Source organism: Ambystoma mexicanum, chromosome 4q, assembly GCF_040938575.1.
Source record: "Ambystoma mexicanum isolate Mex_15411 chromosome 4q, UKY_AmexF1_1, whole genome shotgun sequence".
NCBI classification, from domain to species: domain Eukaryota; kingdom Metazoa; phylum Chordata; class Amphibia; order Caudata; family Ambystomatidae; genus Ambystoma; species Ambystoma mexicanum.
In genome coordinates this window covers 1,046,244,433-1,046,270,401 of record NC_090928.1, presented here as the reverse complement: position 1 = coordinate 1,046,270,401, position 25,969 = coordinate 1,046,244,433, and the positions used below count along the sequence as shown (strand labels likewise).

The window sequence follows — 25,969 nt, the reverse complement described above, 5'->3', positions numbered from 1 at the left end:
CTACTGAGAGTGAGAATTAGATATTCATTCCAGTCACGGAAAATCATGCAACATGTAAAACCCATGCAATCTCGCCTTGAAATGCACCGGTAGACCCCTGTGTAATTTGAAAGGGCATGGGTGCTTTACTATTGTACCTTTTAATGGAGGTTATTACATCTCCAGCTCAAACTCCTGTAGATCTGGAGGAAAATTAATAGAAAAAGACAGAGCTGTACACACGTTAATTGAAAGCTGTATACACCCATGGTCATTGACAATTGCACACACATGTTCAGAGAAGTTTGCACACGCACATGAGAATCCCCTACATCACATTTAATGTAAAAAAAGTATTCTCATTTTATACATGTTGGGTGTAATGGGAAAGATTCAGACTGTAGTTTGATGTATTAAATGCTTCATGTTGAAATGTTTGGGTGAAATTAAGTATTTAGCGCGGTAATATTGATAAGAAATAGAAGCGTATTTAGAATGCTTACTTTTTTAGAATACAATATATACATAGAATTGATTATGGAAATGAATGTTTGTGTGTGAATTAATAAGATTTGTGTAGTCTGGGAATATTTCCTTTTGCAGAATAATTGTTTAGGAGTATATAACATTGCAGTGATTTTCTTTAGTGTACAGGTCGAGACACCCTTTGTTCAGATTGACTTTAATTATTTAAATACAATTCAAGTTCATTTACCAAAATTGTGGGGTGAGTCTGTATGCTGGGGGCATGGGAATAGTCATGTCGCCCTAGCGAGAGTTTATAATTTAATTGTTAAACAGACACAAATATCTTGACACCATGCAAGATTTTTAAAATGTATTTATTAGTATGATTGAAAAAGCTCAAAATATTTCATAGGTCTCTCAATCAAATATTCCTCTAAAATTCGTTTCAGTTGTAGAAAGATTGTCAGTACATGCACAAAATACACATATGACTGTAATAGAAAACATTAGAATTTTCATCAATTATGAGATGCTATGCAACACCAAAATTTAACATGGTTTGCGTCACACTTGTGTTGTGCAATGGCGCAGGTGCAAACAGCAGATTCAACATTGTCCTTTTCAAAAGTGAAAAGGTGCAATTCAATTGCAATCTAACACTGTAGTAACAATAGCAGTGCGAAGCATCTAAAAAAAAAAAATACTATTTTCCACACAAAACCTTATTGGCACAGTGCTCTACAGATGGTTTTCTAGTTTTGCATGTATAGTAAATGCTCCCCATGTTCCAACCTCATTTGAGGTTTTGGGCAGAGGAGGTTGGCATCAGCCCAGCTGCAGCTCCTCTTTCTCCCACTTGCTTTAGTCAGTGGTCCAAGTGTACGAAAAGAAGCAGTGGAACTATGTTGCCTGCTGGCCTGTCCCCGCTCCCGACAAGCCCCACTGCACGCCTCCTGCCATACGCAATACAAACCCCTAAACAAATGTGCCTACTGTTTAAGGGAACGTTCAGTGCACTGAAGTGCAATTTCAACTTCTTTCTACACTTATTTTAACACAGAACCATTCTGGAACGATTTCTTTTTAAAATAAAAGTATAGGAACTGTAAAACCTAATTTAAAAAGTTAGAGGAGCACCGCTCCTGCCCACTTCCACCACTGGCTTTATTAGACGTAATGATAAACTCTACAATAAGCCTTCCCCGTCATTGCTCTCTCAAGTATTTAAGAACCTTTTAATTGTTTGGCGTATTTCCAGGTATGGCTCTAGCAAAAGTTTCTTCTCCCAAAAGGATGGTTCTTGCAAGCAGTCGGTGAGAGCCCTGTACCTTGTGCTTATTTCCTCTCCACTAACAACCAGCCACAGCAACTTGGGTTTTTACAAAGGAATGTCTCACCATCACTAAAAAGAAAAATCATATTTTCTATGCCCAACGTTAGAACACATTTTGTTTCATCAATTCCCATCCAGGCGGACAATTCATTGGGCCATTGCTCAAACTAGAATATCTCTTGATGAATGTCATTTGCCATCTCAGAACTCTGCCTAACCCATGACTTTATTTTGTGTCATGAGTGGCTGAAGGTCTTGTGGCTTTTCATTAAATGAAAGAGTCCCACGTAAGCATCTTACAAAAAGAGCATAAATACTGGAGTCCTTTACTGAGGGGGCCCTGAACAATATGTGTCTTAATCAGAGCGAGCCATGGACATTTGGATGCCTTCCCAAGGGGTCAGGTATCATAACAAAGTGTATTATTCATATGGATGCGTATCGGTGGCTCTTGGTAGAATAATATTGGGCTGGTGGAGAAAATCACTCCCATCTCGGGCCCCTTCAGAAAGGAGTGAAATATTTAGAGCTCTTTTAGGAGTCCAAGATCAATGCCCGTAATCAAGAGGGTTTATTAAAGCCATTTGCTGCCACTTGTGCCCACCTACCAACTGGCCTGTCTGCCTCCCCCGACAGCTGGCAAGGTTACATGTCTTTATAACTAATCATTTTATAACGAATGCACATATAACGGAAAATATATGACGACAAAACATAGGAGGTCCTGCCCCAAATCCCCATTTCCCACCCATAAAAACACTCCCAACCATTTCCCCACAATATTTAACCCTTCACCCCACCCCACATACATTTCCGTTATATATTGTTTGTTATATATTCATTCTATATTTTCGTTATAAAGACTGTCTGCCAGCTGGCCAAACCCCAGTGAGCCAGTGACTGGCCATCAGAGGAGGCAGACTCTAAAGATCAGCTTTACCCGATTATCAATACAATTGACCATTGTGTTTCTTTCGTGTCCTTTTCTCTACCCTCCCACCATACAGGTCTCTACAGGTCTTGTGTTGGTGGTCTATTTTGTTGAACAGCTGTTGCAGAGTGGTGGAGGAATATCAGGAATGGAGAGCCCGGTTGATTTACACATTTGTGATGAAGCCTGAAGGGCCATCCCGACCTGCCTGCCGGGAGCCTGAGTGTGGGAATTAGCAGCTCCTGGTGCACCCAGCTAGCCTATGCTCTCTTAGGGGTTCCAACTATTGTGTACAGGGGCAAATAAGGGGGTGCATTTCTGTTGGCAGCACACAGCCACATTGACCACTACGTCACGTGGTCATGCAAGGGTGCCCAGTTGTCCCATGCTACCATGTTTCATCATCGTGTTGTGGACTTAAATGTTTCTATCATTTAATGGGCTTCGGAACACGTTTGCCTTTCCAGTCCCTATCTCTTGCTAGCATGCACACTTCCGGTCCTCACACTTTATTGGACCTTACCCAAATAGGGAGTGCATTTTGATAAGACATGTTAACGCTCAGAGTTCTGCGATGGCTATTTCCTTATTTAGCACTTGGCTGTCTGGAATTTTTCACATTAAGGAACTTACTGAAAGAACACCTGGTAATTAAATGAGTTGCCAAAACAGTTTAAACTAATCAATAAATACCTTACCAACAGAGCCGCAGGTGTGAGATTGGGCATTGGATATTTGAATATCTTACTAGGGGAATTCAGTGAGTGAGACGTGTCAGGAGCTCTTGGTACAGACTAAGGAATTTGAGTCTATTTTTGTGACTCCCTCAATTTGGGGCTTTTTTCGGTAAGGCAGTGAACGTGTGGGACCATTTCAAAAAGGCTCTCGAATACCTTTTGCCCCTTACTTGAGGCACTTACATGGACTTTTTTTGCTATTGTATGTAGGAGGCTCTTCCGGGGAGGGGCGGCAACCATATTCGACACTGCAAGTACAGTCCTTAAGTACAAGTGAGCTCAAGTAAAAAAATAAAAGTTTAAGTCTCTATTTACAATACAGTAAACAGAAAGGTTTGATTTTTTACCACTCTTTTGGGAAGACAAATGCATAAGATTCTTTGACATGGCTTTTAAATTTTGAAGCTCATTGGATAATGACGGCAAGAATCGGGGGACCTTCTTGGTAATATTCACACATTTGAAGTTCTTGGTGAAACTGATCAATGACCTTGGGTCTTTCAGCGAAACGCCAATGTTAGGTGGCACATGCCTCCAGCTTTATATTGGAGGCCATACGTTCTCGGAGACAATCCGCTAAGGCCCTTGTGTCTGGGGATTTTTGGGTCAGGCCATCAATTCTATGTAGCACTTTGGGGAGTGCATTCGTGTGTCTGTCAGCTTTGGGGCAGACATGATATCTGGGGGCCCTTTGTGCAAGGACCTCGCATCTGGAGATGATCGCTTTAGACTGGGCCCTTTGTTGTCTGGCCTCTTTGGTTTGGGCACTTGTTATGGGTGGTTCTTCAGAGAAGGCGCGCAGGTCTCCAGTGATGAGGGATGGCTGCCTCATGCTGTGAAAGGAACCTATGTGACTGAAGCTCATTGGTTGCTAAAGAGCTTACGCCTGGGGCTCATTGGGTAAGAACATTGTCTTGGGCTGTTTGGGTAATATTCTCTTCTGGCTCTAGTCTTTGTGGAGTGAGGTGGAACTTACACATATTTGAATGAAGCCATGGACTCCTTCGATCCCTGGAGAAGGCATTTGGGTAGCTTTTTGGTCAAAGCACTGTTGACTGAGCCTATCAAGGTAAGGTACTTGTGTCTGCAGCTGTGTGTTTAAGGTACTCGTGCTTAGGGTTCCACGTGCTGTTACGTTATTAAACTTTGATACTGAGCCATCACCACCAGCATTGTGGGATAGCAGCACTAGTACCACACCTGAGAAATGATTGTAGAACAGCCTGGGAGAAAAACAAACAGTCCTTGGAAGAGAAAATAAAAAAGCGCAAAAGTGAGGGTGGGTGGTAGCAAGAATAGTCAACAGACACACAAAACAAAGCAATTGGACAGGCATGAAGGGTTGGGGAAGGGCCAATGAACTGCATGTGTAATGGTAGGCAGCAGATCAAACAAAGTGCTGAGCTGATATGGAAAAGGGAAAAAAAACATAACCTTGTGGTGGCAAGCAGTTGCTAAGATGGCAGCTTCTAGCACCGTAGAGAAAGGAACCACAACTAGTGTATTCGGATTGTGATGGCCCCAAGAAGTGTTGGCGTCGAATTCTCCAGCCAAGTTTAAGCGCACCCTGCAAAACCCCAAGCATCCCAATTGTCAAAGGTGGCAGAGCCATGGATTGGCTGTGTGAAGAGGTGAAAGTGCAGAGCCACAGTGGTAGAGAAGAACAAGGAAAGAGCGAGGAAAGTGTGAATCCCAGGCTCCCAGAGCCATACTTGCATAGCCTCTGCATGCGAAAGAATTCACTACTGTGGGCTGCAGCCGAGCGAACATGTGGAGCATGGGGGAGATGGGACGATTGTGTGGTGGTGGTCTTTGGGCAAAAACCGAGGAAGGTAACATTTGCCCTCCTATGTGGTGATCTATGAATAAGTGCACAGTAGTTTAGTGTGGTAAAATCGCTTCAATTAATTTAAGAGTTGTGGGTTTGTGTTGTGATCAAATCTATAACCTTCAGTTCAAAGCCACTGCAAATCTGATCAAAGAGTGAGATCCACCACAATGACCCTGCCCCGCCAATCAAACACAGAATGCACACCATCACATGGACACATTCGTATAGAAATTCCATGCATGCATGTCAGTAATGCAACCATGTGGTGAATAGGGAACGTCATTGAAAGCAATGTGGGAAAGGAAATGATCACTAAGCCCATATAGGTAAAACCTTTTATGTTATACTTTGTTACCCTACGAGAAAAAAAACCTGGTCCCACGCAGACTGCTGTATAGCAGAAATGGCAGCTCTCCCAGCCACCTAAGCCACAAACGTGGAACCCTGAACGGGGGATCACGTGCCCTAAATAATCCCCCCAAGAAGAGGAGAGGAATCTATCCACCCTCCTGACCCTAAGCATGGACACGATTAGTAGGGGGTCTAGACAAAGAGCGTAGGATAAAATCATTCGGAAGAGGAGAGGAATCTATCCACCCTCCTGACCCTAAGCATGGACCCTATTAGTGGGGGGGAGGGGGTCTAGACAAATAGCATAGGGTAAAATCATTCAGAAGAGGAGAGGGATCTATCCACCCCCAGACCCCAAGCATGGACCCTATTATTAGGGGGTCTAGACAAAGAGCGTAGGATACATGCTTTGGAATGAAAATCCAGAATAGGAACTTGTCAAGGTAAAGTGGCAGCTCTACATGCAAGAGAATAACACAAATGATATCCTGATGGGGTCAGGATTGACATAACAGTAGTGCAATGAAAGCGGGAAAGGGGGCGTGTGATAGAAGATGCTCCCCACATGTGTCACAGGTGTAATTTGGTGTGATCTTTGGTGGCGGGGGGGGGGGGGGGGTTGGATGCCTGCCGCTGCTCTCAGCTAAAGGCTTTGCCTTTTCCAGGGTACTCATGCTGGTCACACAAAAAATAAAGGGTGATCCTTGAAAACTGTGGCGAGGGGCTCCGTCACCCAGGGCAATATACAGGCCTTGGGCCAATCTGGGCACCTGTGATAATCTGGGCTCCCTCGCACTGCAGGGACTGCAGAGGTGTGTGGCGCCCCTTGTTCTAAGAGATTGTCCAGTTTAAAACAAAAGCAGGCCTTGCAGCCAATCATTTTTGGAGTTCGAGGAAGTTTCTACTTAAGGAATATTATTTATTGCAGTAAGTCATGAAGTGGTAGTTTGAAGATTTCTAGGTGAAGTCCATACTCTGCCCTATATTAGTAACTACTTGCTTGTGTGTTTCTCCCATAGATAATACTATTGCAAATTGATCTTGGATATAAATGACAGTATCCTTACACCCTAGGATGTGGTGGATTGACTGCACATGCTTAGCCTATTCATATGATAACGCCATGCTTATGGGGTTAGTAGTTCGCATCTGCTTGTCCTGTTGCGTGTGTAGGACTGGTTGGATGGTTCACAGGATCATTGGCGGGTAAAAGCAAGAGCTGGTGGCAGAATCCACCGCAGGGGCCAAGGAGAGTTCTTTGGTCAGCTTGACACCCAAGGTTTGTGTGTAAGCCGGCTCTCTGGATAAAGCAATTGGGTTTGTAGCTTTTTGGGTAATGCACTCTTAGTTGAGGCTCTAGCAGTTAAGATACTGATGCCTGTGACTGTTGGGTAAGGTATTCATGTTTCTTGCACTAGAATCTTAAGCCACCTCTTTCATAAAGATACTCGGCTCTGTGGTTCTTTAGTTAGAATGCTTCAGCTCTTTGGATGAGACAGTTGTGCCTGGAGCTTTTTTGAGTGAGACACACATGCGTCTAGGAAAATATTAATGTGACTGGGGATCTATGCGGAGGGTGTGGGTGTCCAGGACCCTGTGATGGAGGCACAAGGTTTGTGGTTCTTTGGGAATGACGCCCAATGGATGTGGCTCTATGGCTAAGGAACCTGTATGTGTGGTTATTTGGGTACTGAATATGCAGCCCTTTCATTAATATACTAGGAGTTTGGGCTATTTTCAGGACGGCCCCGAGGTCTACAACTCTTTTGGTAAAGCACACATGGATGTGGCTTTTTGGGTGAGGCGATTGTGATATGGCCATTTGAGTAAGGCAGTCATGTAAGGTGGCTCTCTGTGTAAGGCACTTGTAGATGTGGCTCTCTGGATAAGGCACTCGTAGATGTGACTCTCTGGCTAAGGCACTTGTGAAGGCGGATCTCTTGGTAAGGCACTCGTGTATGTGGCTCCCTGGGTAAGGCACTTGTGAAGGCGAATCTCTTGGTAAGGCATTCGTGGATGCGGCTCCCTGGTTAATGCATTCGGGGATGTGGCTCCCTGGGTAAGGCACCAGTGGTTGTGGCTCTCTGGGTAAGGCACTCGTGGATGTAGCTCTCTGGGTAATGCACTTGTGGTTCCCTGGGTAAGGAATTTGTGGATATGGCTCTCTGGTAAAGGCACTTATGAATGTAGCTCTCTGGTTAAGGCATTCGTAGATGTTGCTCCCTAGTAAGGCACCAGTGGATGTGACACTCTGGGTAAGGCACTCCTGGATGTAGCTATCTGGGTAAGGCACTCGTGGATGTGGCTCCCTTGGTAAGGCACTCGTGTTTCCCTGGGTAAGGCATTCGTGGATATGCTCTCTGGGTAAGGCACTTGTGAACGTAGCTCTCTAGTTAAGGCATCCGTAGATGGTGCTCCCTAGTAAGGCACCAGTGGATGTGGCTCTCTGGGTAAGGCACTTGTGAAGGCGGCTCTCATGGTAAGGCATTCATGGATGTGGCTTCCTGGGTAAGGCACCAGTGGATGTGGCTCTCTGGGTAAGGCACTTGTGAAGGCGGCTCTCATGGTAAGGCATTGATGGATGTGGCTTCCTGGGTAAGGCACCAGTGGATGTGGCTCTCTGGGTAAGGCACTTTTGAAGGCGGCTCTGATGGTAAGGCATTCATGGATGTGGCTTCCTGTGTAAGGCACCAGTGGATGTGGCTCTCTGGGTAAGGCACTTTTGAAGGCGGCTCTCATGGTAAGGCATTGATGGATGTGGCTTCCTGGGTAAGGCACCAGTGGATGTGGCTCTCTGGGTAAGGCACTTTTGAAGGCGGCTCTGATGGTAAGGCATTCATGGATGTGGCTTCCTGGGTAAGGCACCAGTGGATGTGGCTCTCTGGGTAAGGCACTTTTGAAGGCAAGGCACTTTTGAAGGCGGCTCTGATGGTAAGGCATTCATGGATGTGGCTTCCTGGGTAAGGCACCAGTGGATGTGGCTCTCTGGGTAAGCCACTCCTGAATGTAGCTCTTTGGGTAAGGCAATTGTGGATGTGGTTCTCTGGGTAAGGCATTCGTGTGTGTAGCTCTTTGGCGAATGAATGCGTGTCTGTGGCTTAAAGGGTCTTTCAATAACACATTATATGTGGAAGGCTTTCTTAGGAAGGCTCTCAAAAGCGGAGTTGTATAAATATCAGAAACACGACATGTTACCAAGACGATTTAATCAGACTTTAAATACTAATGGAACATTAAGGTCTGTATTTGCCGGCCATGGTGACGTATGAATATTTAATTAATTCATAAAATCAAAACATGTATTTTTTAGAAGTTAAGAAATGTAATTAGCACCATAGTTTGCACATTTTAAGTAAAATCTCTAAAATTCTCCGTAAAAATCAGGAAGCCACATAAATGTCACGTATACATTATCACTAAAACCTACTGTTTCACAATCTAAATGTCACTACACTATTAAAAAAAAAAAGTATAACACAAAGAACACTCATGCTGTAAGCATCACAGTTAAAATATATATCTTCATCAGAAGATACAGGGTCTGTGGGACCATGAACCAGTGATGTAGGGTCCGTGGGGCCATGAACCAGTGATGCAGGGTCCGTGGGACCATGAACCAGTGATGCAGGGTCCGTGGGGCCATGAACCAGTGATACAGGGTCCGTGGGGCCATGAACCAGTGATGCAGGGTCCGTGGGGCCATGAACCAGTGATGCAGGGTCCGTGGGGCCATGAACCAGTGATGCAGGGTCCGTGGGGCCATGAACCAGTGATGCAGGGTCCGTGGGGCAATGAACCAGTGATGCAGGGTCCGTGGGCCCATGAACCAGTGATGCAGGGTCCGTGGGCCCATGAACCAGTGATGCAGGGTCCGTGGAGCTATTAACCAATGATGCAGGGTCCGTGGGCCCATGAACCAGTGATACAGGGTCCGTGGAGCCATTAACCAGTGATGCAGGGTCCGTGGAGCCATTAACCAGTGATTCAGTGTCCGTGGAGCCATGAACCAGTGATGCAGTGTCCGTGGATGTGCAGCAGCAGAGACCCTATCCCAGGAACAGGTGCAAGCCTCCCCCATGGCAGTGGTAAATTGATTAGCGGGTCCCCTCATTGTAAATTCATAGTCTTGAGCTCCGCAGTGGCAGTTCTGTGCGGGCAAAGTGGGGCTGATGGCATCAGTAAGGACATTTTGCCCGCTCTTCCTAGTAACGCTCTGCCACCGAATCAGTATTGCTGCCCTTAGCGTATGAATAGTTCAAAGGCCAAGGATGACTGAGGAACTGGAAGTTGGCAGAGGGTCAACAAAATTAGTCATTTCTACTGTGCACCCATCACGCCTCTGCTCTCCGCTGTTCCTACAAAAATCTGCTTTTCCTACGGTAAAACAGAGGTTCTCACATTTTTCATGAGGTCATTTCGTTTTGCATTGGGCAACCTTGTGACACTGCTCCTGCCAATTGTAACCTTATTAAGTTGGTTACGACTCAACTTTGATAAATCTGGCCCACTAGGCAACCAGATTTCAACTTTCCAGTGCCAACCCCGCCTTACCCACTATTAGGGTTTGAGAAACCCTGCTGCTAGACATGTGATCTTCTAAGGAAGGATATTCAGGCAAGTAGGGTCACAGTCAACTGTGCCTTCCCTACAGAGCCTGGAGTTTGCCATCTTCATTGGACCAATACCACAGTGGTATCCACCCTGTTAACACATTGCACACCGCAGCTCACAAGCAATACAAACCAGTTCTAAAGGAGCACCCATGACCAACCTTCGGCTGTAAACCTAATACAGTCGGATATTAACACTATAACTTCTCCTTACACAGACTAGCAGCTCTCGCTCAACTTTCCTATGCAATAAGCCTACCTTATCCTTCAGTAGTGTAGCGTTTCCACACTCGCAATCTCTCTCAGAAATTGTCATCCCAACTCTTCTATTGGCGCATCAAATCCCCTCCACTGCCCGATTCACCCACTTGCACAAAAAGGTCTGCTCCCTCCCACATGCACACAGTAAAAGTCCCCCAACTCAAGTGCAGCATAACTCATTAGGAAATCTAGAATAGGGCCTTCGTGGGGCAGTAGGCAAACCAAATTTCAGAACCTCACTGCATCTGCTTGGCCCTCACCCTACTGTGTGGCCGCGTGGCTGCTTTGGGTGCCTGAGAGAGAAAAGCAGTGGATCTCTGCAGTTGGGCCTTCAATGGTGCTGTGAGCTCAAAGGCCTGCAGAGGACCCTCCTGCCACCCACAAAGGGAGCCCTCCAGCATCCCCCAGACTTCATATACATGGACTATCTATGGTCCTAAACCCCACCTGCTCTAAGCGACACACTGGCCCCACACCCTCTGGATGCGGGAACGCAATGGCAGACAGCCGCGCTCCTCCACAGGTAGAGCAAAGAAAAGGACTGTGGCAGTCTGCGTCGTCTTCTTCAGGGAAGGTATTAGGTTTTCAGAAAAAAAAATGGACATGAAAGAGCCATTACAAATGAGGTTCTGGGAGCCAAGTAGTGCAAGTGTTTCTGTTCAGTTATTCGGTTTTGACAAATTGAATCCCAAATCCTTAAACATGTACCATGATTTCAAAGCACATATTGGAGGACACACCCACACGCCACCCTGACCACCCTTCCCCCAAGAATTGGGGCTCTTAATGAGACTACAGTGGAAATTAGCCTCATATCGACTCTGTTCATCGCCCTTACTATGTTGTCCCTCATTCACATGCACACGGTTTATCATTCACCCTCTATGTAGTCATTGCAAGAACTCAGAGCAAGACACATTTACTGTGTGATCAGAGAGTGAGAACCATCTAATGTTCTTTAGTCAATGTTCACGGTCATGTACCTCTCTCACCCATTACACTGATAAAACCTCATATATCTCTTTAATTAGTAAAGGTCTACTCTCCTTCCCTCTGAAATGGTAAATGACATTCACTCTTTCTTTATATTCCGGTCTCTCTCCTGATCATATATAGTTTATCGGCATGCTCTCATGCCTCCTCATTTACAACCTTGCCTACGACCCGTCACGCTCTTTCACGGATTAAACGTTATATCACTCTTTCAAACAATGATAGACCTTCACTCACTCATCCACACAGAAGCTAGTGCCGGTCTCAGCGAGTCAAAAAGTGGCTGTCCCACCACTCCTTCCCTCCTTTGCTCTGCGTCTCCTCATTGGCTTGCACAGTAAACAAGGTCTTACTATAAACAACCATTATGCCTTTTGGGTAGATCCTTTTGTAGGCAATGGCCCAAAATGTCGCCCTCATAATTCCGACGGCCGATGTGTATGTGATATTATAGTAATATGGGAGGGCTGTGGGGGTCTCCTCCCGCATATATATGTGGTGTAAAGGGGGTTAAAAAATGTATGTCAGCATTTTCGCCCATCGGAATTATGGGGGGGGGGGGGTCGCAGTGATCACATAGATCAGTTTCGTCCACAAAGTTCTTCGGTGCTTAACGGAAAAGTGGACAGCCATAAACATGGATACATCTGCGGCATTTGCAACATGAATATCATTGTGCGGGTATGAGCTTGTTAAACTTCACATTAAACATTCTAGTTGTTCTGTGGGTGGAGTCACCCTAGCAAAATACCCTGTTAAGATGGAGATGTAGCCATCTTGTGTCAACGTACACCTCGGAAACAGCGCCCGACTACCACAGGAAAGGAAGACTGGATCAGAAACAGCACACATCTGGAAGTGGCACACTGACAGTACACTCATTCACATTAACAGATAGGGCGACATCTCTGCCAACCATGACGTTGAACCCCTCTGCATGCACTAGGCGTTGTCACTCAGAGCCATGTGAATTATCTACAACAATGGGGCAACAATTGCAACATCACCGCTGTACTTGGACACCCCCTGCAGTCAGTGCCTCTTTGGAGTTCATTCAAAAGATATGCCAGGGGGGCGCCCGGCAATGCAGATGTATCCTTTTATACAGCCCAGTTGCAACGGAGTGAAGCCTTTTCATGAAAGCGGAGTGGTTGAAGTTCACCATGGATGGCATGTTGGGCTACCCCCTGCAATGGGGCACCTACAGAGGTGAATTGGGTGTTCTATTGAGTACTTTGATGTCAATAGCTGAATGCAAACAGACTAAAAACAATAGGCCAACAAAAGACATAATAAGACACGACGGGCTCAGAGGTCGGCCATCTTGGAGCAAGAGGGAAAGCAGTCAAAATGGAGTCATGTACATTCTTTGGTTGAATTGGAGATTAAGATAAAGTTCCTGGCCCTACACACACAAGGCCATTCCTTTGAAAGGGGGTATCCACCCCAGGAACACGCTCTTCACTCGATTTTCACCGGATTGTCATGTCAAGGTAAACACTTTGCATCACCTGATAAATTAAAAGTGTCACACTAAAGGAAATACTTTACAGGTCTCAAACAAAATTATAATACGTTCCTGGATTATAAAATTAGCAGAATGTCAAAAAAAGAAAAAAAAATTCATCTGAATGAGCAAAGGCCACGCTAGAATGAGAACCGATCTAAAATCTGGCTGTAAAATGCTGAAATCAAGTAAACAGTATTGTACATTCTACTAGCAATATCTGTTTCTAGGTCATTACCACCAGAGTTATTTCGGATAAAATAGGGTGGTGGGGGATAAACCAATTTAGCTTGCAGGAGCACACGCGGAATGCCGGTGGGTGGCTGCGCCGGAGCCTGGAATCTCCCGGCTCGAGACCCAACTGACGTGCTTGTGCAGAACGAGCAAGCCCACGCTTCCTTAAAAATCCACTCCTCGAAAACCCCTTTGCATTTGGGCTCTTCAAAAAGACATGTTCAGGAAATTGTCTTTTTGCTTGGATGTAGATGTGTTGCCCAGAGGCCTGTCTCTTATGGAATTTCCACGCCCTGCCTGCAATATAGTCATGGGTCAGGAGGCGAAGGGGGTGGAGTCACATGTAGAATTTGCTCCCCGATCCTTCCTACATTTCATTGCAGCATTTACCATAGGTCCCTACATCATGGCCTCGCAGAAGCAGAAATCTGGGCACATGCCACCAGGGGCATGGCATTCCCTTGGTGCAGATTTGGAGGGTGTATTCTTTCTCTCTTTTTCTTGTTCACAGTTAAGAGAGGATTTGCTGCAGAACTTTCATCGATTTCTTTTCTATAAAATATTTGTTTGTCTTATTTTCTTCCAAAATTCGCCTTCATCCAAATACCAAACCTTCTCTAGAACCACCTCGTTCACTACGGAACTATCCTACAAAGCTTTTCTTAGCAATCGCTTTTCACACATACTCTGACCCTCTTCCACTTTACCTTTAGCTTTCTCATTCTTCCAAACATTCTGTTTCCCCCCCACCCCCAACAGAAGCACAAAAAACAAAACAAACTTAATTTTAGAGTGGGTGCTCAACCGTTTGCCCATTTGCTGCATATCCTAGCTCTTGTAAGTTGCTGGTTCAGCTGCCGGCGCGGTCGGTACTGCACCGGGGTTCTTATGCTATATCGTGGAAGCGCTCCAACACTGTGCCCCTTGATCAAAGGACAGCTTTGGACATCCCTGCAGCCACCTGTAAACTGGGGGTCATGACCGTCCATCGGTACGTGCCTCCATGGCATTCGAACCTGCTGGAGATCTGACCCTCCCTTGATTAGCATCTAAGGATCTAGTTCTTGGAACAAGCTGTATACTATTGCCCCCGATGGTCCGGTATTGTCTTATTTCACCACAACTGCAAAGTGAGTTGAAGTTGGTTTGCCCTCTATATTCCGGTTTTGTTAATCTAGCTATATTAATGTACACCTGCACATTTCTTAAACTGTTGGCTCCAGCAAAAGCCAGCTCTTCGAACGGAGGGATTAGGGCGATAGCTGCTGTTCCGCGTCAAGCCCGTAGGCGTAGGTTGGCAAGCTGCCAAAAGTGAATCAGTGCATACGCCCATGAAACATGGACATCTTCCCTGTAAACGGATGTCAAGAGGCAGTGGCTTTTTTGCGTCACAGTGATTAGAGAGCAGCATCTGGATGGGAAAAGCGAGTGGGGTCAGTTGGCCGGTTTGTCTTGAAATATGGAGGACCATCCCTCGGAGGCCCTTTCTTCAGCGGCCCATTGCCACCACGGCTGTCGAAACGCTCCATGGGGAGGAATACGCATTGGCGAGTTCCTGAAATCCAATCAGCAAAAAGCGACATCCGGTCTGCAGTGCTTTCCCAACATTCTGTGAAAGGAAAGAAGAAAGAATCAGGTCATGTACAGTAGTTGAGCAGACAGGCACACCCTCTTATTATTTATCAACCAGGACAGATGAGAACCTGCAAAGGGACAGTAGCTCAATGGGTCTTAGTGTAGTCTGGCAAGGTGGTTGTTAGTGCTCAACTGTAGCCCACAACCTCTGAGCGGTGCTAGGACCTTCCGTTTAACAACTGCCCAATAGGAGCAAACAGGCCGATGCGGGCAGAGCAGTGACATTTTGTAGACATCAAGGAATTGGTTATGTCATGTCAATTGCCGTTTGCATAACACAACCCAGCCACTGGCATGGTTGTGTAGCTCCGTTAGCTTTTCCGGGTGCATTGTAGGCTGCCACCTGGGTGAGTAGCTGGGTGTGGTTGCAGTTTGCACAACATGAGTTATGTTAGAGGGTAAGCATGAGGGACAGTGGTCTGCTTCTAAGACATGATAGAATATCTACGATTGCCATTCGGAACATCAAGACCAGAGGAATCCTTGAGGAGAGGAGTCTGGGAGCCGAGCATACAGTAAAAGTGCATAATACATGGTAGTACCTGGTGTCATGCGTGATGGCCAGAGATACGCTCTGATCATGGTGCTGTGGACGTGCTACTCCAGGAGTGGTAGGTGATTGACATTCTGTGATAATAGAACAAGGAGTTAAGGAAGAGTTTGGAGTTTGGTGATGGCAAGTGGGTTTGGTCGTAGGTGATGGCAGGGTGTTGAGGCTCACGAGGTGTGGGTAAAGAGGCTTTTCATGAGGAAAGGTGACACACAAAAGAGGAAATGGGAGATGTAGGATACAATGGATGCAGTGTGTCGGGAAGAGGGTGGGGGAGAAAAGAGGGAGAGGTTAGGTGAAGGAGGAAAGACCGAAGCAGCTCTGCATTACTGTTCCAAGCTATGCTGAAGAGCACTGTCGCTACACTCTGCTAAAGAGCACTGTCGCTACACTCTGCTAAAGAGCACTGTCGCTACACTCTGCTAAAGAGCACTGTTACGCTATGATGAAGAGCACTGGTGCTACGCTACGCTGAAGGGCCTGTTGCTATGCTCTGCTGAAGAGCAGTTGCTACGCTATGCTATGCTGACGAGCACTGTTGCTACGCTATGCTAAGCTGAAGAGCACTGGTGCTATGCTACGCTGAAGAGCACTGGTGCTATGCTACGCTGAAGAGCACTGGTGCTATGCTACGCTGAAGAGCACTGGTGCTATGCTACGCTGAAGAGCACTGGTGCTACGCTGCTGGCGGATTGACCTTGTGAGCGTCTGCAGCAGAAGTCTGTAGAAGAAGCAGTCACTAAACAAGTGTGAAATGGTGGTGAGGGATGGGAGGTGCACATAATAGCAACCTAGGGAGAGAGTTAAATGTAAAAATAACAGTGCAGAAGTTCAGATGGCCATCAATCCTATAGATCTTTTTATGGATAAGGAGTGCAGTCAATTTGCAGTCCCGGAGTCTGTCTCATGGCAGGGCGTGACAAAGACTTACATTATATAGTTCTGCTTAGTAAGGAATAACGGGGCAAACTAAGTAACAAAATGGATAGCAATGCATGGAAAGGCACGATGAGGCATATGAAATACAAAAACATTACAAAAGCGTATGACACAATGTAGCCTCCTCCCCCCGACTGTTACTGCTGGCCAGGGAAGACTTCTCCAATTTTCACGTTCTTACTGTCAAAGTCCAAATCTATTTCATTGTTTCCCTTCGTCATTCCTTCCCGCTCTCCCCTCAGCTTCCCGTTGTTGGCACAGATAAAAGGCTGCACGGTGTATGCAAGTCACCGGCGGCCTTTCACCTTTCTTATTATGTTCACTGGCAGCCTGGCTGCCAGCTCCAATCTTACTCTAGTTTGCTCAGGTGCTATAGTCAGTGGCGCCTTCTAGGACATGTTCTCATCAGGTAACTTACAGCGTTTGTCCGGCAACCGGGAGCCAGAACCGCTGGCCATTTGTCCCAGAAATCTGTGACATAGTCACTAACAGGCCTGAAGTAGAATATGCACTGCGCAAAAGCACAGCCCTCTCACACAGCACACAGCTTCTGGTCATAGGACCATCCCCCTTTCCAGAGTCCCCCTGGTCCCCCAGTGCGGAGGTATTTCTTTAACTTCACATTCAAAATTCAAAGAAGGGTCCTAGCATATGGACAGGGAGAGCAGAAGGCAAAAGTGTCTGCCACCTGTGTGAGATGGGTAGTCACACAAGACTTCAATCTCACATTTGCAACATCTTGTGCCCATGACGAGAATGAATCCTGGCACAAGGCTCCAGGAAGTTCCCTCGCAAATGGGAAAACTGCTTTCCAGCGCTCCAGGCGGAGGAGTCCCAAAGGACGTGGAGGTCGCCCTTTGCTTCAGTCAACGGAGCAGCCAGTCACGGGAAAGGCACTCTTTGTCCCGGATCCCAGAATACTGCCGAATGAACGCAGGTGGAATGAGAAGCTCTAACATGGCGGCAGACACACCCTCAATCAGGTAGGAACCTTCACCCCTTCTCCAGCGCTCAGCTCAGATTTCCAGAGAAAACCTTAACTCAGCAGCTGGAAAAAGCCTCACTATGCAGATGGCTCGGATTTGAAACGGGTTTCCTACTCGAACAATGCTCGATTCACATCACAGTTAAGAAACTGCAGAAAAGCTTTCCTTATCTTCTGCACTGGTCCTCTAGGAGTAGCTTCCCCTTTTTCTAATTCTAACCAGTCTTGGCTTGGTCTAAAAATCAAGGGCACCTGTTTATGTTCACTCCATTCTGGGTCATCAGCACTAATCAGACCACCTTAGTAGGACAACATAACAGGAGGTCGCTCAGGGTGCGATAGAGGAGAGGACGTGCAGAAAAGTGGACAGGTGGAGGACGGAGTCCCCAAAAAGACCCACACAGCTGGATGCACTCTCGGCCTAGAGGGGGCACAATGGCTGCAGTAAGGGGAACACGACAAGCTGTAGAAGAAGTGCACAGCCAGAGGGAACCTAAAGTCAGCTAAGCTACAACTTTGATGCAAATAGTTCCACTGCGCAGGGGGTTGGGAGGTGTGTGGGGGGGGGGGGTGCCTCGTCAGCAACAAGCGTTCCTTCGCAAGAGGCCTAAGAGTGTTCAGGGAGGGGGCGTGAGGGCTTATCCCAAGCACAAGGGGTTAACTCTCACCGCAACGGGTCCCAAGGGATCAGTGAGGGTTCCCTTTCCCCAAGAGCACACATTTCCACTATTAAAGAGTTGGCTGCTTTTTTAATTCAAAATATTCGTCCTCTCAGGATCCAATGAAACAAAAAAGGGAGAAATCAAGCTCATCATTCTTACAGTCACACGAGAAAGATGCGGCTTTATTACTCAGGATAGAATAGAGACATGGGCATGTGCAATGCATGAAGGACTTGCAAATCCCCGGGCAAACGTCCATATCACATTCACCCGCATATTTATTGATTGGGTCCAGGAATAATAATAAAAAGGTATTTCTTATATAGCGCTACACACCCATAGGTCGCAGGGCACTCAAATAGCAGAAGACATTATTATCCCATCTCAAAGAGTGGTACTCATTTGATCGACCTCGGAAGGATGAAAGGCTGCGTTGACTCTGCCTGGGTTTGAACCTGCCACAGCACGCGGCACACAGATATCAGGGGTGAGCGCTTAGCAGTCTCTGGAGTATCCTCGCAGATTGCCATCCTTAGGCTGGGGACGGAAAGCATTTGTTGCAAACTGGCCCTACCTAGAGTCCAGATCAAATGTTATGTTGAGTTAAGTGGACATAGGGTGGTATTCAAGGATGAGGAAATCGGACATGGGACCCAGGTAGAGGCCAACTCTCATTCTAGTGCTATTTGGAGGTCAGAGAGACTGTCCAAAAAAGTAAAGTGGTAGATAACCAGAATGTTTCTATAAAGAGAACATGTCTGGGGCCCCCAGTTGATGGACACGTGATGAATCAACTTCCGGGGCACCTGTGATCCAGGGAAGAATATCGGTTTCTAAACCATCAATCAGCCCGACACCTGTAGTACACCAGAAGGGATCCGAAAAGATTGGAAATACAAGTAAATTATAAACCTTCTTGTCCAATTTTGGTAACGTGGACGGAACGGCAGGCTTATCTCTGCAAGGTCGTAGATCGTTGGTTAGTTGCAACACAGCGAAAATGCAATGATTCATTTTTGCCCAATGATAAAAGGGACTGGCCAGTCAAGGTTGTATAACAATATCTACTTTATTATTATTACAACAGACAATTGTAGCACACTACAAAATACAACCCACTCTATAAAAGGAACACAGAGGACAGACAGTTTCACGAAGAAAAGGGATGCCCTCTGGATACTAACAGGAGGGTAGTCAGTATAGTAATCAGTCTTAACTTTTCAAGGTTATTTGGTTTCAGCACCAAGGGAGCAAGGCATTGTAAATGTCACTAGAGGCCTTTGGAGAAGGACAAGGGGGACAGAACCATAATGTACCTGGTGCTTGAGATGATCTTGATGCTTGACAGTGTTGAGTCTGGTTAAGGACGCTTTGCAGCTCCTGCCACAGAGTTCAAGATGCGAGACAGCTGCAGGTATCAGGCGGCAGCAGTTCGGCAAGCGAGGTTGGACAGACGGCTGCAGACTGGCATACACGGCAGCTCAGGTTCAAGCATCATCGTCTCCGTGCTGGTTGGTGGATCTGGAACGCAGGTCGAGGCGACTTGTACAGCTTTAGTGAGTGCAGTGTGACAACAGTCAGTGGTGCAGCGGGTCATGGTTCAAGGGCTTGACTCCTTCGAAAAAATGTCCTTAAAAGATGGACGCTGGTTGATGCTTGTTGTGGCACTCCTAGCTTCTTCGAAGGTCTCGTGTTTTCCTTTAAGGCGGACGCGCGAAAGCTGAGGAGAGTGTTTGCGGCCACGGCCTCATCCTTTGTTCAGAGACTCTCTGGCACTTCCCATCTAGGAAGCTTGCTGGCAGAACCTAGCAGGCCACGCTGTGAGCTGGCTGGGTACCGGTTCAGGAGCTGCTGGGCGGGTCCTCTGAGGTTGGTATCGCCCTCTGTTCCTTGGGAGATGTTTAGGGGAGGGATATTGCTTCCCTCTTGGAAATCCTGGCCTTCCTTCACTTGCCGAAGCTGTAAGGCAGACTGTACTTTCAGCCAGGCTCCAAAGGAGTCCTTCTTCTTACTCCTTTTGAAGTCGTCAGATGATCTGCCAGAAGAGGGGTTCAACCCTCTTTTAAAGCCAAAAGGTGCCCCATTGATTGGTACAGGCTAAGCCTACCTTAATGAACCAATCCTGGGTCCACACCAACAATCTTCCTTTATGCGTGAGGACATAACCAGAGTGCTTTGCAACAGGAAAGGTAAGGAGTGACAACATGTACTTGTCTGCACGTATGACACACCCTCAGGAAGCAAGTAAATTATAAACCTTGTCCAATTTTGGTAACGTGGACGGAACGGCAGGCTTATCTCTGCAAGGTCGTAGATCGTTGGTTAGTTGCAACACAGTGAAAATACAATGATTCATTTTTGCCCAATGATAAAAGGGACTGTCCAGTCAGGAAGCACTTCTTGAGTTACCTGCACTTTCCCCCCCCCCCCCTGGCACGTCTCCCCGTCCCCATGCCCACACTTGCGCGATCTGAATGACAAGGCCTAGAAAATCGTTGTTTTGTCCTCCTCTGTCCCCCCACCCCGACTCCTTGTCTTGTTGCACCTACAAACACTTGTGTACAGGTGCATTATAAATGACTGATCATATCATACAAAGTCCCACCCATCTTCCTGTCTGTTGTGGATCAAAGTGTCTCTCTGGTTAATTGCGCACTCCAACTTCTGATCAAGCGCAGGTCTCCCTCCTTGAAGTTTGTGGCGAGAACAGACTTTGTCTCAATCAAATCACATACTTCTTTCCTCTGAAAGGGGCTTGCCTACTGTAAACAGTTGTCCAAGACATGACATTCACTGCCCTTCATACAGAGAAGTGGGAGTTAGCTTCATGTTGACACATTGCGTATCAAAGAGGTGTTGAGTTTACCTGCCATTTGTTAGTTCTGTGACAGGCCTGCTTCAATTAACTCTCGTCAGTATGCCGATCCATGGAGAGTTTTATAGTTTAATAGTTTAATTAGGCTGGCCATGGCCAGAGGATGATGTTACCTTCCCCCTTCTTGAGATGCTTTGATGTATCCATGGCTGTGACATTCCAGCTGAACATGACAAGAAGACTGTTGGTAGGCTGCGTCCCCCAGAGTACACTTGACTATGTGTTTGCTGTGCGGTGATCAATGGGAAATGTGTGCGGATTAGTCCGACACATTTCCCGCAGGTTTATCTACCAACATTCAATTTCTTTAAAAAATAAATATCAAAAACAGGCTCTTGAATGCACACTCCCTGTGCAGATGGTCAAATTCCTCACACCATGCCAGCAGTTACAACAAAGATCCATTACCAGAAAAGATTCAGGGCCGGGTTCTGTGCTCTGGGCACACATGATTGCAAGCATTTACTAGTCATACAGTGCAGAACCTCACTGCCGCATGCCTCTTCCTCAGCACAAGTCTAACAATACAAGGCTCATGGTGTCTGAAACTTAGGAGAACAGACAGGCAGGACATGTGGGTGAGAGTTCAGGGGCATTCTTCTTAGGAGCTAGAATGGCCAAACATCAGGCCCTAAGTGCCCGTCCACCACAGGTCAAGAGTGAAGGGGCAAATAATTGTTTTCCAGAGGGTCCCCAAGACGCAGCGAACATAGGAATTAGAGCCGCATACCACCAATAACATATGAAATGTATGCCTTGTGACCAAACTTTTTATGGCATATTCAAAGAGCACTCAAAGGATTAGAGTGGTAGCGTGTTTACCGGTTTACCCAGACATCGACTCAGACACAGTAACTGTGTCGAGCGAAGCACTGAAGCTCGCTGGATAATAACTGGAGGAATATCTTAGTATGTACTGGATCAGAAGTGAGATTCACTCCTGCCATCATAGCAAACCTTTCATATACTCATTAACTACCATTTATGTGTGAAAAGATCCAACGTGGAGACGCAAGCACCAGCAGAAGGGGTGGGCAGCGTCAGCAGTCACTGTACTCGCGCAATGCCGAGCCCCTACGCTATCCGTGGGTGCACTAAGCCTGGTCCGTAGATAGCAGCACGTTTCTCACAGCAGAGATAGCCCTGAAGCCAGCATTGCCATGGATAAACAGGAACGGTAAACAGCAGGCGGTTAATCATTGGCGAAGGTGACGCCTCAGCAGTTTTTTGGAACGCAGTTATGCAACAGTGTCAAGAATGACCCTGGAACGAGGACCAAGGAAGCGTTGGTATGAGGACATTTGGCGAGGTTATCTGTGCGCACCTTTACTCTCTGCAGGAAGGCTCTGCGTAATAAAAGAACGTAACCCAACCCAGTGATTAGGTTTCACGCAGCGCCTCGCTACGGCCAAACTGAATTACCGTTACCACATGAATCAAGAAGAATTTACCGCCTAATTTAGGGTATCCATTCACAAATACTGCATGTTTTATCAAAATCGCTGCACTGATAGCGAGGACTTTAATCAGCAGTGTTGTTCAATGTACCAGTTTCTAGACCCCTTTGAAATAGATCAAGATTAAAAACGTGTGCATACACATTTCAAAAGGAAGAAAAAAATACCATGTTAGCCAGAAGCAAAGTACAGTTTGCATGTATAAGTATAGTGCAATCTCTATCGCACAACACCTTTTTTAGGGTGGCGTGCCTCTTTTGGTAGCCCACAGAGGTTTCACCCTTAGGGTGTTAAAATATAACTCTAAGAGATCCTTTCTCCAACGAGAAGATTACTCTAAGCTGCAAAGAGAACATGATAAAATATGATATGAAAGGTTATTTATAACGCGCTTAAATACCCAGAGGTTTCTAAGCGCAGATCCGGGGATCGAACCTGTGGTGCTCAGTGTCTTCTTGCTTCCAAGGCGAGCACATTGCCCCTGAACTATCCTCCGCGCGCAAGCCCCGGATTCAAACGAAAGGAATAAGATCTGCCATATAGCCAGGCTGCCATATAGCCAGGCTGCCATATAGCCAGGCTGCCATATAGCCAGGCTGCCATATAGCCAGGCTGCCATATAGCCAGGCTGCCATATAGCAAGGCTGCATGTGCCTTCACTTCATTATTCCTCAATCGATTCAAAGAATTGACCAGGACTGCATGGCATAACCAATGTGCAGTGTTTGTGACCGGGAGGGACTGGCCTCCACAGAAGACCATGAGGCCTAACCACATTAGGTGTTACCTTGGAAAGAAAATCCTGCAGTGTCTGGTTAAGGCAGCACCTGCAGCATGGTGGCCAATGGGCAAACCTGGGGTACTAGTCCTCTATCCTGGCTGTTTGGCCTTGCTGACAGCGGGCCAACCCCTCACTCGCACCCTGAGGACCAACAGCTGAATTACAAATCGCATTATGCATGCTGCAAACATCTCATACAAATGATCAAAAAGGTTGCGATGTGTTTGCCAGCCAACGCGTCCCACCAATTACCATACGGTGAACACATAAAAAGAAAACATTTGGCTTGAAAGTATTCCACAAAACTGAGCTGGTGAATAACAGAAGAAGCCATAAAGAGGGAAACAGGAAGAAGAACACACATAAAGGAACCAAGAACTAGGTAACAATAGTTTGACGAAATTCCTACCTCTGGACCGGCCACTCAGCCTCAATTGCTACAAAACAAGAGTGATCCTAGCCTTTTGTGCTTACACAGGTCGAGGGAATGTTCAATCAAGGTTCTATAAAAATATGTATACTTTTTTTTTTTTTACTTTATCATTTTTCACAGATATTCAACAGAATTCAGTAACAGGTAACATTTTATCCAATAACCTAACATCATTATTAACATATACAGTAAGTTGATAATTTAAGTAATTTATCAATTCCTAAAAAATTATTAAAATATCTATACTTTAAACACACCAATACACAATAAAAACTGTACTAGAAAACCCTAACAAAAACCCACCCCGGTAAAGGAAGTCAGCGGGAACGCAGAATGCAAAGATACAAGCACTCTGGATACTTTGCAGGGACGAAAAAGGCCATAAATCACAATAATGTTCAAATCAATGTGCTTCTTGATGCAAAAGGGGGGCTTAACCAGTCTCGAAGGTCCCAACAAATGGACTGAGGGCGTGGGCATTCCAAAAGTATCTTAAATCAGTTCTTAGCGGTTCAATACATCAAACCAGGCTTCTTGTGTCATCGGCCTGAATCAGGTTTGGATGCAGGGATCTAGATGGGGAGCAGGGTTCGAGTCGGGTTTAAAGCAATGCTCGTTATGGTTCAATGCAGTGTTCTAATGAAGCCTGTTAGTTGGGCCACCAGTGTTGGTTGGATGTTCGATCATGGATCAAAGACAAAGACGCTGGTGGCTCAAGGAGATTGGTCAAGAGCCAGCCATTTGAATTCTTCCGCAGTATCGAGTTTCTTGTTTGGTGTGGTGGTAAAATGGTTTGCGGATGCAGCAACAGCAGCTCAGTTTGAAGAAGGGCCAAAGGCAGAATCAGAGGTTCCATTGGTTAGAAAATGAATGAGTTTAAACGCAGGAGACCAGCTCATTGGCTTCTTCTGATTCAGTGGCTGAAAGTCCCAAATTAGGGTCTCGGGAATAAGAGAAGTTCTTCTCTTTCTTGCAACCCAGGGGAGGCTGGTAACACCTGCAGAAGTCCTTCACCTCCAATGAGGTCCGGCGTAGCAGTGTAACTGGCAGGGAGGCAGTCCCAGCAGCATTTTGCCCCCAATGTACCCTCGGAATGGGTAGTGAGCAGAGCATGCCTCTGCCTTGGGTCACTGAATCTTCACCTCACTGATGGAGGGCTCAGGAAAGGTCACCTCTCCCAAAATAGGTCCAAATTAATCCTTCTTGGAGTCCAGGAACATATAATTGTGTCAAGTGAGTAAAGTGAGTAAATGCTGCCTGGCATGCCAGGCAGCACACTTTTTTTTGGTGAGCGCCGCTTGCCATGCTTTCATGGTAGGCAGCACTCCCAATTGAAATAAAACCCTCTCTGATATGATTGCTTGTCGGGGAGGGTTTCATTTGAACTGGGAACACTGCTTACCACGTGGGCATGGTAAGCAGTGTTCCCATTTGAAATTAAACCCGTGGGGAGGGTTTATTGTAAATGAACATGCTTCCTGCCATGCCATGCTAGCATGGCAGGCAGTGTGTACAATAGATCCCTATGGAGGTCAGCCTGTGTTATGCTGGTGCATAACGCGGGCGAACCTGTGAAGGCATCGTAAAGTAGACACAATGCACTAAATGTTTGGGCTTTATTCAAAATAAAAGAAGGTTTGAAAAAGTCCTAGCTTGCACTATGCTAATGTGGGAATTCCCTACCTAAATAAAAGTAAGGATTGTTTGTGTCAGGAAGTCCAAATTAAATGGCTGTCAGTGCGCAAAACCTATACTTGCCCTCACATCTATTTATATACAATGTGTAGGGATGTCAGCTTCAAAATGATAAGTGTTCACAAACAAAGTTCAGATCTTCGTCCAGCTCTTGGATTTCAAAGGATTTCCCTTCCCGAAGGTTCAAATTGTTCACCATGCAAAAAAGGGTTCCCTTTCCACACACTTTCAACACAACTCAATTCCTTGGGATGTGTCCCAGCTCTTCTGGCTTGGTACCTTGCACCAACTTCATAGAGTTCAATTCCTTAATTTCAAATCACACAAGATTTCCTTTAGAATCAATCACAAGCTTCCGTGTGGTGCTGTAAGTGGCTTTACCATAAATGGGTGTACTCGGTCTAGGCGCAGTTGTTGGACAACACAGTCCACCCATCATAGGTCATGCACCCAACACACCGTATTTTCTCCTTCATTTGGACGTTGCTACTGTGTCATCTCTACAGTGGCGTTTGGGTTATTTTCATTTCACATCCTTATGATGCTTTACCATTGCTTGTTTTACCACCATTCACTTTGTTGCACTTCACATACTCTCATTGGCTCTTGCCAATCCAATGCCTGTTCTCTCAAGCTGCACAATTTCTTTATGTCTCTATGGCTCTTGCCAATGCATGTTCTGTCAAGCTGCACAGTTCATATCGTGTTATTGGACAAAACTA

At 46.2% G+C, this 25,969-nt stretch overlaps 1 protein-coding gene across 1 annotated transcript in view; it reads right to left on the bottom strand.

Moving 5' to 3' along the window:
• Positions 1-802: 802 nt before the first annotated feature.
• The window catches only part of C4QH1orf115 (chromosome 4q C1orf115 homolog), a 95,308-nt gene continuing 70,141 nt past the window's right edge, over positions 803-25,969 (bottom strand). Inside the window, exon 2 of the mRNA XM_069608597.1 lies at positions 803-14,844. Within this exon, the coding sequence (XP_069464698.1) occupies positions 14,725-14,844 (120 nt within the window). The 3' untranslated portion in view covers positions 803-14,724. The remainder of the gene's footprint in view (positions 14,845-25,969) is intronic.